The sequence below is a fragment of the Lontra canadensis genome, unplaced genomic scaffold (assembly GCF_010015895.1).
Source record: "Lontra canadensis isolate GAN:19392208 unplaced genomic scaffold, GSC_riverotter_1.0 scaffold45, whole genome shotgun sequence".
In the NCBI taxonomy this organism is placed as follows: domain Eukaryota; kingdom Metazoa; phylum Chordata; class Mammalia; order Carnivora; family Mustelidae; genus Lontra; species Lontra canadensis.
Window position 1 is genome coordinate 10,946,252 of NW_022631039.1, and position 14,384 is coordinate 10,960,635.

The following is a 14,384-nucleotide window of genomic DNA, read 5'->3' on the forward strand; positions in this document are numbered from 1 at the left end:
ACACATGTAAGTGCTTTATTAACTCCCTCTGAATCCGCTGGCTGCCCTCCAAAAGCCAGTATATCGTGTGGAAATGAAGCAGTCCGCTTGATGTGGAGACTGGCGCGCTCAGGGGCAGGGGCCTAATTCCCAGCCCGACCTCGGGGCCACCGGGGGAAAGCCTGTTTGTGCCCTGACAATGGCGTATACAGGTGTGTGCAGCCAGGAAAATCCCGTCTGCAAAGTAAACTGCACATCTGTATGCCTGGTTCAGACTCAACAGTGGTGAGACCCTGAAGACCCCCATCAGTGAAAAGGTGGCATCAGAGGTGGGAACGCATCTTAACACCTGTCTTGGATTCCCACCCTCTCCTGGGACAGTTCTCAGATCACTAAGGTTCCCGAAGCCTCCCGTCTGAGTCCCATCCTCTCCGTGCTCTCTGGACAACTGGCTCTGCTAATAGCGGGATCAGAACGACTTCCCAAATTAGCCAGTGATTTAGAGGACCCTCCAGTTCCTACCAGTGGACATCCGAGGCTCCGGCATCAGGGGAATCCCTCTGATTTTGCCGGTTAAGAACAGAAGCGGGAGTCTGTCGTCCTGCGGCAGCCTGCATGAGCCCCGGTTAGACCACATCCACGTTCGAGCCGCCTCCAGCTGGGCAGAAAGCGTAGCCGGCCCGGCCCGACACCACGCTGTCCAAGGCTTTCATCAGGACGTCCGGCATGTGGTCTGTCAACATCTTGGGGCCGATGAGTATTTTGCTGAACTGTGATTCGTGGGACCACCTCGCGCGGTACCGAGCAGCAGAACGGCAAAACCTGGGAAAGACGGAGGTGAACTAGCCGCGCGGCCCTTTAGGCTGAAACCTGTGCGTTTCCGATCTGCGCGGACCGAGCCCCGGCAGCTCCGCGCCGCGCTGCCCGCACTCACCTCCCCGCGGTGCCTTCTTCCTCCAGGTGGATGATGCTGCCGGGAGGGTAGAGGTGGGGGTACTTGGTGGGGGACTCCGAGGGGGAGTCGTTGGAGAAGCTGTAGGTCGGGGACCCGTGCGACAGAAGGCTCTGCTCCCCCAGAAGCGGCTGCGTCAGGTCTCCCTGGGTGCCCCCGTCCAGCTCCGTGGGAGAGTTATCCGGGCTTCCTCCGAACAGCTCGTACCGGCACCCGCGCAGCAGGATCTGGTACTGGCGGACAGACCCGAGAAGGCAGCCTGCTGGTTGCTCGGACCTCGGCCCCGGAAGCTCGTGCTGGGGCGCAGGGACCCCCAGAGCTCAGACCGGCCGTCTCTCTAAATCCTGGATCTCGGGGGCGGGGATGTCAGGGGCCTCAACTCCTGGGTCTCTTGGGCCGTGAAGCCACATCAAACAGGAAGCAGTACGGAGAAACCAAACCCTGCCGACTCTGAGGAAAATCACTCTTCGCTCTTCTCGGACAGTTCTGCCAACCAACTTTACTCTTTCCCTTAATGACATTCATTAATTCTTTTTAGAACTCTGAGTGGGGAGCAGTTGGTAAGGAGAAGCTTATTCTAAATACATTTTTTTGAGGAGCAACAACAAAAAATGTCAGAGAACCGGTTAAAAAGTGAAAATCCCTTCTAAAAACTTTATACCCACTGCCTCAGGGGATATATCCCTGCAGAATCATTTTTAAATCTGCCCTTTAAAATACTTTTCACTACACCATGGCTGTCTTTCACCAGTGGTAAACATAACTTCCGGCCACCACTGTTAACGACTGCAACAGTCCCCGGTATACTGTACTTGGACTTCTTAAACTCTGTTTGGCAGATTTGTTTTCTCAGCGTTGGGACCAAAAGCATCAAAATACTGTTGGTCACAAGACAGGCTAACAAAGTACGACAGATAGCAAGTCCCCTCAGTAGGACAGGGAAGGTTCTACTGGAGGGTTCTCACTGTGGCATCCCGTGACCAAGCGTGTACCGCCTTCGGCATCGCCTGCGGGATGCCGGACCCAAGTCCGTACGGAGGGCGAAGCGCTCCAGGCAACAGCCTCCAAGGCCCTGGTCGAAGAGGCTCGGGAGCTGGAAGCACCTCCCCGTGGCCCGTCCAGCCTCGGACCCCCCAGATGCGCTCACAGGCCCCCCACTTACCTTGGGCTTGTTGCAGTGAGCGATCACTCGCAAAATTCTCTTCTTCAGGTCTTCCAGGTTAGTCACACTTAACCTGTTCGGCAAAAGACCAGATGGAGGCTCAGTACTCGGTGTCTCGGCCGCCCCGAGCCCAGACGAAGCATCCAGCGGACTCACCGGGGAATGACATCCTTGCCGAGGACGAGTGACACGATGAAGGTCTTAGAGTATTCGTAAAGGGATTTGCTGAAATTTCAGAAAAAATCGAAATTAGGTTTCAGGATTAGATTGCCCACAAAGAACTCCAAAGAGAAATCAAGTTACTCTGCCAGGTCAGTGAGGAAAGTTTTCAGAGAATAAAACTGTTCTCTTCCCTTTAAAAGGAATGAGAAGTAAAACAGACATACTCTGATCAGAGCAACTTATCTGCCAGATTCTAGGAAAGCCACAACCTCCACAGTCAGATCAAGACGGCAGATGACGCCAGTGCTCGTGTCCTATGACCCAGCAGCCCCGCTCAGGGGACCACAGAGATGCTCTGGGCCGGTGGTAGAAAGAGGCAAAAGGCTCTTCACCGCAGCTCTCACTGCTCGTCACAGCAGAGGCTGGGAACACGAAGGGCTGTTTGTGGAGAACGGTTCAGGGCACAAAACACGACCCGCCCGCAGAGCACCAAGTCCTTCACGGCTGCCCTGTGCCCTGTGGGGCGACCTCGGGATGTGTGGCCAAGTCAGAAGAGCCGGACACACAGGGTGTCAGGCGGACGCTGCCTTTACCCAGGAGGCGGAGGGATGGAAAGATACACACCTTCTCTCACACAGAACTAAGTGAGGATAATGGAAAGCTAAGTCAAAACCCAATACCTACTTGAGGGAAGAAGGACAGAGAAAGGGAGATTGCTTCTTATTTTTTGGAAGATTTTACTTAGAGAGTATGAGCTGTGGGAGAGGGAGACACAGACTCCCCGCTGAGCAGGGAGCCCGATGTGGGGCTCGACCCCAGGACACTGGGATCATGGCCTGAGCCAAAGGCGGCCGCTTAGCCATCTGAGCCACCCAGGCGCCCCGAGAAAGGGAGATTTCTGAATGTACCTTGTTTATAGAGTTGTCTATGGAACCATGTCATTGTTTTATAGAACCGTAAAAATGAAAACAAAAGCAATTCCTAAAATCAAAAGCCAAATGAAACAAACAAGCCTAACAGTGCTACTACCAGAAGAATTACGTCAGTCAAGTGACGACAGCAACAGAAACGTGGCTGCACATCCCTAGCGCGGCTATCACATAAGAACTAAAGCAGCTGCAAAAAGACCCCGCACTGCCTGCAGCTGTCATCCTGAAACTGACCCCCCGGTCCGTGCACACGTGTGCACACGCGTGGCTGTGTGGGCAGATTAAACACCAAGTATATAATCACGTAATTTCAGTAAAAACCCTGATCTTTAAGTTGAAAGTGTCAATGTGAACTAAAGACACATTTTCTCTTTGAAGTAATGACCGTTTCCAACCTCAACCCGCGGGAAAGGCCTAGAAACCGTGACCTGCCTGGTGGTGAAGAGATACCTGGTGTCTGGCTTATAGTCGCTAAATACCATTTCCCACTCGGAACAGTCAACGCTGCGTGGAGAAATGGTGGAGTCCGCGTACTGGCACAGCGTTTAAAACCTGCAATCACTCTCTAGTGCCAGAAAACAAAACTGTCAGACCCCCAGCGTTGTGTCAGAGAAGGCTAGTTGGAAGGGATTCCCGCGGGCCAAAGACAAGACAGTGTGAACACGAAAGCATAACTGCAAGGGACTGAGATAGTTGAAAACAATTCCTGTCCGCCTCTGGAGACTGCTGGAACACCAATTCACTACTCAGAACGCGGCGAAATAAAGACTCACGCATTCATGTGTCTCCTGCTTACGCGGTGAGAAATAACAGACCAGAGTAACCGACTACTTGGAAGAAAAGTTCTTTCTAATCTTCAGCTACTGAATGCAGAAAGAATGACAGACTATTAGCATTTTGCAGCCTCTACTAGAACTCATATCTATCAATTAGTACTGCCGACATTACAGAGACCAGCAGACATGTGCCTCCCAACGCGGTGCAGCAGGAACCACACGCCACGGCCACCACATACTGTTGTCAAAAAATTGACCCTGAGGGGCGCCTGGGTGGCTCAGTTGTTAAGCATCTGCCTCCGGCTCTGGTCATAATCCCAGGGTCTTGGGATCGAGCCCTGCATTAGGCTCCCTGCTTAGTGGGAAGCCTGCTTCTCCCTCTCCCACTCCCCCTGGTTCCCTCACTGTCTCTCTGTCAGAGAAATAAAATCTTAAAAAAACAAACCAACCCTGAATCGATCAAATTCCTAGACATGATTACCATTTTCTAGGACATCCAGCCAACAGTACAGAGGAACATGTTAAATGACACAGTGCCTATCCAAGAGAAATCCGGAATGCGGATTCTCTAGAACTAACCTGGTTTCAGAAATAAAGAGGGAACTGAACCATCTATACATTAGAGGAGAATTACAGAACTTCCCTATCTATGGATGCCTGTACACATGCCATTAAATTTGATTTAAAAACAAAAATACAGTTCCAAGACAAATGCACTATATCCAATCCGAGAACCCTGTTTGGAATTTAAAGAAATCTACTGTAAAACATAAGATATTTGGGCGAACATACTGGAATCAAATTTTAAGTGCTCTATGCTTTACACACACATTAGGATATCTACAGATGAAATGACAGGTCTCATTTGCTTCAAAGCACTCCAGCCATGGGGATCTACGGGGGGGGGTACGGTGGGGTACATGAAGATTGGTCAAGTTAACAAAATGAAGCTGATGAAATGGTGGCTTATTATACTATTCACTTAGGTTCGAATTTTTAATTTTTGTATATGAAAATTCCATCATAAGGCAACAGTTTTAACATCATCACAAACACTGAAGAATCAGTTAACTAGTAAACACATCGAAAGAACTATCCAAATTGTAGCATGAAAAGCAGAGATCTAGAGGTATGAATGAGAGGTTGGAGATGCAAAATGAGAGCAAGGTGGGGGCACGATGCTGACGGGAGACTCTGTAAGTGGGAGAGCAGAGGCAGTCACGTGTGACGAGGCCCTCACAGATTTGAGAATCTGAAGCTTGCTTGAGCAAGATATACCGACACTGAAGATCATACACTTACGAATAAAGCAAGCATCCTCGTAACCTGGACATATCTTAGTGAGTAAAAGAAAATGCAACACAATCCTGCATATTGTAGGATTCCATGTATAGGACATTCTGAGAAAGGCAAAACTATAGTGACAAAAAAGGTCCTTGTGCACTTGGGGATGGGTGGAAGGGATCAACTGCAAAGGGACACAGGACATCTTTTTTTTTTTTTTTTTTTAAGATTTTTTAAATTATTTATTTATTTGACAGAGAGAGAGATCTCAAGTAGGCAGAGAGGCAGTCAGAGAGAGAGGAGGAAGCAGGCTCCCTGCGGAGCAGAGAGCCCGATGTGGGCCTCGATCCCAGGACCCTGGGACCATGACCTGAGCTGAAGGCAGAGGCTTTAACCCACTGAGCCACCCAGGAGCCCAGACACAGGACATCTTAATGGTGATCCTTTCAGCCCCAAAAGGCCAAAAGACAAAGTTGTGATATATGAAATTAGTTTACACAGTAAAAAAACAAACAAAAAAAACAACAATCACTCTGTGGATGAATTATAATAAGCAAGTCTAACAAGGCTGTTGGATATAAGATCAAAACAAATTTCTATGAGATTGATATGTCAGCAAAAGATGTGTAAGACTAGAGAAAATCATAAAACTTAAGTGAAAAGATACTAAAATTAAAGAGGCCCTGAATATCTGAAAACTGATTTCATGTTCAAAGGTGGGAAAACTCAGCATCTGTCAGTTACCTCCACACTGAACTAGAAAAGAAAGGCAGATGAAAGAATTCTAATCTGTTTACGGAACTTGCAAAATTGATTCTAAAATTGGCATGGAGGTGTCAAGGGCTAAGAGCCAACATGGTCTTTCAAAAGTAAAAGGCACAGGGATTTGCACTACTAGATGCCAATACTTCGTGTTAGCAGGAGGGAAGGGCTAAGATAAAGTGCTGTGTTGGGGGCGGGGGATGAAACTGGATCCCTGCCTCACACCACACAAAAACAGTTACACAGATTACAGACCTACATAAAGTTGAAAGGGCAGACTAAAAGCTGTTAGAATAAAGGAAACAAGCTCCATATCCTTAGAATATAGAAAGGTTTTTGTTTGTTTTAAAGATTTGTCAGCACAAGCAGGGGAAGGAGCAGGCTCCCCAGTGAACAGAGAGCCTGGTGCAGGGCTCAGTCCCAGGACCCTGGGATCAGACCTGAGCCGAAGGCTGACGCTCAACCGGCAGCCTCCCAGGTGCCGCATAGAAAGATTTCTTAAATAAGAAACAAAAATCCAAAAACCATAAATGAGAAGACTGACAAATTAGTGTTAAAATTAAGAAATGGTGACCTGAAGACAGGAATCCAGGAAAATACAAAACGCATCAAGGAATGGGAGAGCATATTCGTGACACATACTTGGAGCCACAAAAGAACCAATTACAGAACACACGTGTTCAGAAACCGGTGACCCAACAGAAAAATGGCCAAAAAGAACAAAAGCGGAAATACAGCCAATAATACGTGGAAAGAGCCCCGACTTCGTTAGCAATCATGGACGTGCAAATTAAACCACGATGGAACATCACCACACACCAGTCAGACCAGCAAAAATCTCTTACATCTGAGATTAACTGTTGGTGAGAATGTGGAGCGTGGTGAACTCACATACACTGTGGGCGAGCACACACTCGCACAGCCGCTCTATAGAAGGAGCACATGCACACGCCATGATCTACAACCCGGAGAGGGTCCACACAACCGCCATGCATCGCCAGTGACACAGACCATGTGAGATCAATACAGGACAGAATATAATCAGAACGGACAGAGCCACGTCCTATAGGCATCGAACATGATGTGGACCAAAAAAGGGAAGTCACAAAGTAACAATTAAGTACTATTCTAGCTCTATAAGCTTCAAAAAAATAGAGGAACGCCTGGGTGGCTCAGTTGGTTAAGCAGCTGCCTTCGGCTCAGGTCATGATCCCAGGGTCCTGGGATCGAGTCCCACATCGGGCTCCTTGCTTGGCGGGGAGCCTGCTTCTCCCTCTGCCTCTGCCTGCCATTCTGTCTGCCTGTGTTCGCTCTCTCTCCCTCTCTCTCTCTGACAAATAAATAAATAAATAAATAAATAAATAAAAAAAATAGAAATAAAATTTCAAAACCATACAAATCCAAACTATTCTGTGGAGACCTGCATATAGGTGGTACAACTACTTTTTAAAGCAAAGGAGGAACTTTCACACCGATCAGGACGGTGATGATCCGTGGACAGGAAAGGAGGTTGCGTGGGGAATTTCGAAGGCACTCACTACTCTCTCTCCACGTGGTTACAGAGCTGTGTATTTTTCAACGAGCCTCACTGAGGTATACACAGCAAAACCTCCCACTCCCAAGTGTACGATGGCTTCTGACAAAGGCACAGAACTCCCAGCACCCCCCTGCAAAATGCAGGGCATTTCCATCGCCCCCAGGAAGCTCCCTGTGTCCCATGTCCATCAATCCCACCCCAAGCCCAGACAGCCACTGGTATGCTTTGTCATCATATGCTTCTGTCTTTTCTAGAAGGTCATATAAACGGAATCATACAATAGGTCTTTTGTGCAGGGCTTTTTTTCAGACAGCAAAATGCATCCAAGCTGTATGGATGTTTGCTGCTTAGTCTCAAAAATACGTTTTATGTTAATTGTTCCACAATTTATAAATTCAGTTATTTTTTAAGAGTTACTCATGTCTTTTCACATGTACAAGTATGCATTTTAATATAAAAAAGAACTTAGGGGTGACTGGAGGGCTCAGTCTGTTAAGTGTCTGCCTTTAGCTTAGGTCATGATCCTGGGGTACTAGGATTGAGCCCCACATAAGACTCCCAGCTTAGGGGGGAGCCTGCTTCTTCCTCCCCACGCCATATTCTCTCTTGAGCACATGCACTCTAACAAATAAATCTTTAAAAAAAAACAAACTTCTAAAAATTTTAAAGGTACACCAATATTTATATATAACTGACAGACTTATAATAATGAGAAAAATGAATATAAATATCCATCAGAAGACTAAAAATGCCATAATCAGAGGATAGAATACTAAGCAGCTCTATAAAAACATGTCCTCAAACAATATTTAAGGATATAACGTATATAGAATATTATGTTAATTTATAAAACACCACCCCCGGGGGCACCTGGGTGGCTCAGTCATTGAGCATCTGCCTTCGGCTCAGGTCATGATCCCAGGGTCTTGGGATAGAGCCCCACATCAGGTTCCCTCCTCAGCGGGAAGAAAGCCTGCGTTTCCCTCTCCCACTCCCCCTGCTTGTGTTCCCTCTCCCACTGTGTCTCTGTCAAATAAAATCTTACACACACACACACACACACACAGCTGGAAGTAAATAAACTTAAATAGTTACACTGGTGAATTCTGGGTAGAAGACTTTTGCCCTTTCCACTTTTTTATATTTTCCAAAATCTCTATGATGGATATGAATTTTTTTTCCTCCTTTTTTTCATTTTTTAATTATAGCATAAATTTCTTTTATAACCAGGGCAAAAGATATAGGATTAAGTATGTTGAGTAGGAAAGAAAAATGTACCTTTCAAACTTAAAAAAAAAATCAGTAAACAAATTCAGTAAATTTGCGTAGGGCACAACTCAAGAAACATAACTTGTAGGTTCAGTTTCAGACTGCTGCAGTCAAGCAAATATCGCGGCACAGCGAGGAAATTGAGCTATTTGCTTTCCCAGTGTGTATTAGGTATGTTTACAACACAAGGCCTGCCGACCACTAAGTGTGCAGTAACATGTCTAAAAAGCCAATGTACAGCTTTCAGCAAGTCATGATCACGGATCCCAGATCAATATAATAAAATACGAAATAATGAAAAAATTTAAAATGTTGCCAAGAACTATTAAATGTGACAGAGACAAAAAGTGAGCAAATACTGTTGGAAAAATGGCCCCGAGAGACTTGCTTTTAAGGCAGAGATGCCACAAATCTTCAAATCACTTAAAAGAAAGACAGAAAGAAAGAAAGCAAGCAAGCAAGCAAGCAAGCATTACCTGCAAAACACAATAAAACAAGGTATGCCTGTGCAGAAATCTGTTCCTATATAAACTAATAATGAGCTATCAGAAAGAAAAATAAGAAAGCAATCCCACTTAAAACTGCCCTGAAAAAATATGATGGAATAAATCTAACCAAGGAGGTAGAGACCTGTACCCTGTGAACAGGAAACCACGAAGAAAGAAAAGGAAGACACAGATATAACGGGAAGATGTTCCGCGCTCACGGGCCGGCGGAATTGATACCGTCACCATGTCCACAGCAGTCAGAGCCACCTGGAGTCCGTGCAAACCCTATCAAACTTCCAATGGCATTTTCTCAAGAAATAGACCGAATAATCCTAAAATTTCTGTGGAACCACACAAAGCTCTAACTAGCCAAAGTCATCTCTCTCTCTCTTTTTTAAAGATTTTATTTATTTGGCAGACAGAGAATGAGCAGGGGAAGGAGCAGAGGCAGAGGGAGAAGCAGACTCCCCACTGAGCAGGGAGCCTGATGTGGGGACTTGATCCTGGGACTCCGGGATCGTGACCTGAGCTGAAGGCAGACGCTTCACCAAGTGAGCCACCCGGGCGCCCCAGCAAAGCCATCTTTAGGGGCAGAACAAAGCGGGCAGCCTCGCGCTCCCGGACTTCGAACTATGTTACAAAGCCACAGTAATCACAGCTGCATGGTCCTGGCATAAAGACAGACACGGAGCCCAGAAACACACCCAACTATCTGACAACAGAGGAGCCAAGAACACATGGTGGGGAAAGAACAGTCTCTTCGACTGACGGTGATGGGAAATCGGAAGCCCCGTGCAGCAGCATGAAGCCAGACTCCCCACCTCACATCACACGCGCGGAAAGAACTCATGACCGGTTAGAGACCTGAACGCAGAAAACTCCAAGGAGAAAACAGGCAGTAGGCTCCTTGACACCGGTCCTGGTGACAATTTTTTGGATTTGACCCCAAAAGCAAAGGTGACAAAACCAAAAATAACCAAGAGGGGCTGCATCCAACTGAAAAGCTTCTGCACAGCAAAGGAAACCCCCAACGAAATGAACGGGAGGGAACGTGCGCCGGCCCCGACACAGGGCTGATACCCAGAATAGAGAGAACTCACACAAGCCAACAGCAAAAACCAGTAAGACTCAAAAACGGGCAGAGGATCGGGTAGACATTTTCCGCACAAAGACCTGCACACGACCCACGGGCACGAAAGGCGCGCGACGTCACTACTTGGCGGGAAATACAAATCAAAACCACAGTAAGGATCTCCCCTCCCAGCCGTCAGCTGGGCTAGTATCAAACACAAGAACAAAAAAGCCCCCCAAACCAAGAAACGTCCGGTGTGGGTGAGGACCTGGACAACAGGGAACCCTCGTGCGCTGCTGGGGTTAGGTAAATCGGCGCAGCCACTGGGAAACAGTATGGAGGTTCCTCAAAAAGTGGGACGTCCAACTACCGTATCATCTGGCGACTCCACTTCTGGACACGGATCCAAAGGGAACGACTCTCCTGACCTGAACAGCCGCCCGTACCCCGCGTTCACCGAAGCACCATCTCCAGCAGCCGGGACCGCAGCCCAAGTGTCGGCTGGCACAAAGTGTCGATGTGCCTGTACATACCCGACGGCCATAAAATCACGAAAACAGGCTAAAGCAGAATAAAGCAAAGGAAATCCTGCCATCTGAGGCTACACAGATGGACCCGGAGGGCATTATGCTATGCGGAATAAGACAGACTTGTCTTTACAAATACTGGAAGACTGCACTTACATGTGAAATCTAAAAAAAAAAAAAAGAAAAGAAAAAGAAAAAGAAAAACCCCCAAAGCCAAAAACCAAGCTCGCAGATCTAGAGAATTGTGGGTTGTTGGTTGCAGAGGTGGGGCTTGTGGGACAGGAGAAGGGAGTCAAAGGGCACAAACTCCTGGTTATTAGTAAGTCACGGACACCGACAGGGACAGAACACACAGCACGGCGGCCACAGTTCACCTGCTGGGCTGCGCATCTCAAAGTTGCTGAGAGAATAAATCTTCAAGGTTCTTACCACCAGAAAAAAAAAAAAAACCTCTGTAACTAGGTAACGTGGCAGATGTTCTCTTCTCGGTTTCCTGTAATCACTGCACCATCTGTACAAATACCAAATGACTGCCCTGTGCACCGGACACGAACACCAACCGCATCTCCGTTTACAGAAAGATCTCAGCCCCGCACCGTCGGGGGAAGCAGAGCTCCGCTCACGGGCCTGCGAGGGGCTCTTCGGTCTGTCGCAAACCCAACAGCATTGGAAACAAACGGGGGCCGCGGAGGAGAGCGCGCGATGGAAGCCCAGGGGCCAGCAGTGCGGAGCGGGGACTGGCACTCGTCCGCGGCGCCCCGACGGCACGCACCTCAGCAGCCCCCTGGGCGGGGAGAAGGCGTAGCAGCGGATCTGCGGGTAGGAGCTCCGGAGCATGAGGGCCAGCAGCGCCGCGGCGCCCGCCCCCAGGCTGTGGCCCACCACCACCAGCCGGTACTCCTGCGGAGAGAGAGGAGCGGCAGCGTTAGCGAACAAGGCGACCCGCGGCTGGATGACGCACAATCAATGAGAAGTCAGAATCTCACGGGAGCAATGCTGAAGGCTTGGCTCAAAATCCCATCACTGACGAGGCGCTGGTAAACGTATCTGGCGGCTTGAGAAATCCCCTAGAAACACAGATAAGAGAAGGCGGCCATTGGTTGTCGGACAGGACAGGTCCCATCACACGACAGGGCTAGGGCATGCGTGCTTCCGTGCGTCCCCGGAGCCGAGGTGAGCACCCGGGGATCAGCAGCCGCGGCTACTGCGCCCCGCCGTGTTCTTGGTCCCCAGCGCAGGGCCGGGCACAGAGCGGGCGCTCCGTGACTAGTTCCGGGGACGGAGGAAGGGGTGACATCCACAACACCTTTCCCGGCCAGTGGATCTTTCTATGGCTTTTCTGTAGCTACACGGTATCCTGCTGTATGCACTGACCACACTTCAGCCGAGTCCCGACGGCCAGTCCGATCTAGCTGATAGAGGACTGATCTTTCAGCGTGATGTCAAAACAAAAAAGCTCTGAATTGGTAATAGCTGATTAAGCATCCAGTTCCCACAGACGCAAACCTAAGACCATGGAAGCAGAGTTCTAGGAAGGTTAGGTTTTAGTTTAATTTCAAAAAATATATAAAACAGGGGTGCCTGGGTAGCTCAGTGGGTTAAGTCTCTGCCTTCTTGTATGCCTGGCCGCATACAAGAGAAGCTAAGAGGAGGTTCGACAGGTTTCCCATCTGCACGGAGCATCTCCTGACAGACCAGCAGGCTTCCTCAGCCTCCCCTCCGGCTAGCAGTGCAGCCGTCCCCCACAGGGACCTACTCCGGGACAGGTGGAGCCAAAGGTGACCTGGATACAGCAGCGCCGGCAGGAGGCCCTGCCTGCGCCTGCGTCACACACGGGCAAGGCCAGGACTGCGTTCGGTGGCACCACTTTGAACTCATGCCCTCAGGCCTGACCTGGGCTGGAGGAGTCCAGGCCCAGGGCGCACAAAGCCTTGACCTGTGGGCAGATTCTAAGAACAAGGCCACAGCCCAGCCCACGGGATCCTGAGGCGTACAGGTGGCCGGCTACTAACTGTGTCTCTGAGAAAGTAAGACATTTCTTTGTTTTTCTACAGACATGCCCGGTAGTGACACTGCACTCCTCTGTGACGTGAGGCTCATAAACAGAGTTAAGGGTTGATGGGAAAGTTCACATTCCCGGGACCGTCCCTCGGCTAACTGGTGGCAGAAGGAACGTACGAAGACTGCCCAGCGGGACACGGGGGCTCCATCGGCTACAGTCTGGTTCTGACACATACTTTTATAAAAGATTAGGCATTTTACTTAAAAAATGATCATCACACAAAACACACACTGTGTATAAAGCAGCACCAGCCCCCCGCCCTCCACCCCAACATCTCTCTCCCCGGAAGGAGCTGCTGTAACTTCCAGGACTAGTCCTTCCCTCCCACGTGCAAGCACTCTACTCTGCCCAGCCACCGTGGGACACTGCCTTGTGCCCAGTAGGACGACCGGAAGCATCAAAAGCCAGCAAGGAAGCGGCCCCGAGCGTGCGGAGAACAAGGCCGGACTGTGTGAACACAGCCGGGGCCTCTGTGACACGTCCCAGGCGCCACCAGCACACATGGTGACTCCGCTCCTGGGCAGCGTCCCTGAAGCATGGAGGCAGGGACCCAAACGGCTGTTCCCAGTCACAGCCCGGACGTGGCCCCCGCGTCCATCCACGTGGTCTTGGCACACAGTGGGGCGTCCAGCAGCCAGCAGGGGAAGGGGACTCTGACACGTGCTACTGCCTTGGCTCGACCTCGAGGACACGGCTCGGTGAAAGGACAAGTAACACCTGACTCCGGTTCTGCGAGGGCCCAGAACAGGCACACTGGGGGGCACCGGAATGGCGGTTCCCAGGGGCTGGGGGGCGGGTGGGGAGGAGCGACTGAGGAGGCTCTGACTGCAGATGGTGGTCATGGGGACACAGCCTTCTGAATGTCTCTGCTGTCACAGAGTCGTATACTTAAAAAGGGCTATGATGATCAACATCATGTTATGTAATTAAAATCCTATTAAAAAACAACTCTGCCCCAGACCGGCCATTTCTGTCCCTGGAGGAGGAGACTTGAACCCCGCGGCAGGCACAGGAAGAGTGAAAGGAGAACTTGCGTGCTGTGATACCGGCAGAGGGAACCCGCCGGGCGACGGGGAAGTGCCGGGGGCGCCTGCCACTCCAGGGGCGGGAGGGTCTGGGGGGGGGCTCCTGGGCAGGAGGCCCCGTGCTGAGCTGCAGCTTCTCGTCTCCATGACCACAAACGACTCCCATCAAGGGGAGAAGAGCGTTCAACCCGGGTTCAAGTGCCAACGGACACATTCCAATTAACTGTGGCCTCTGGCAAGTCCCCTGTTGGCTCTGAACCTGCCCCTTCCCCTTAAGAAACCAGAGCAACCTCGTGAGGCTGCCGTGAGGATTTCTAAGGAGAGAAGGAAAAGCCTTACTGCGCACAGCACCGGGCAGCTGGTTGCTACCTGCCGTGTGGTTAGCACCCCCGGGAGAC

General features: G+C 49.8%; 1 protein-coding gene across 3 annotated transcripts in view; it reads right to left on the reverse strand.

Annotated features, from left to right (window-relative positions):
* Positions 1 to 549: 549 nt before the first annotated feature.
* Positions 550 to 14,384, reverse strand: part of DAGLB (diacylglycerol lipase beta) — a 29,416-nt gene continuing 15,581 nt past the window's right edge. For 2 of the 3 annotated variants that reach the window (XM_032872710.1, XM_032872713.1), the window contains 6 exons: positions 11,886 to 11,966; positions 11,672 to 11,799; positions 2,250 to 2,318; positions 2,094 to 2,166; positions 914 to 1,164; positions 576 to 801 (listed from right to left, as the gene is read on the reverse strand). In XM_032872710.1, the coding sequence (XP_032728601.1) occupies positions 606 to 801; positions 914 to 1,164; positions 2,094 to 2,166; positions 2,250 to 2,318; positions 11,672 to 11,799; positions 11,886 to 11,966 (798 nt within the window). In that variant the 3' untranslated portion in view covers positions 576 to 605. Of the gene's footprint in view, positions 802 to 913; positions 1,165 to 2,093; positions 2,167 to 2,249; positions 2,319 to 11,671; positions 11,800 to 11,885; positions 11,967 to 14,384 lie in introns of all 3 variants that reach the window. The other variant, XM_032872711.1, reaches the window with a different exon arrangement.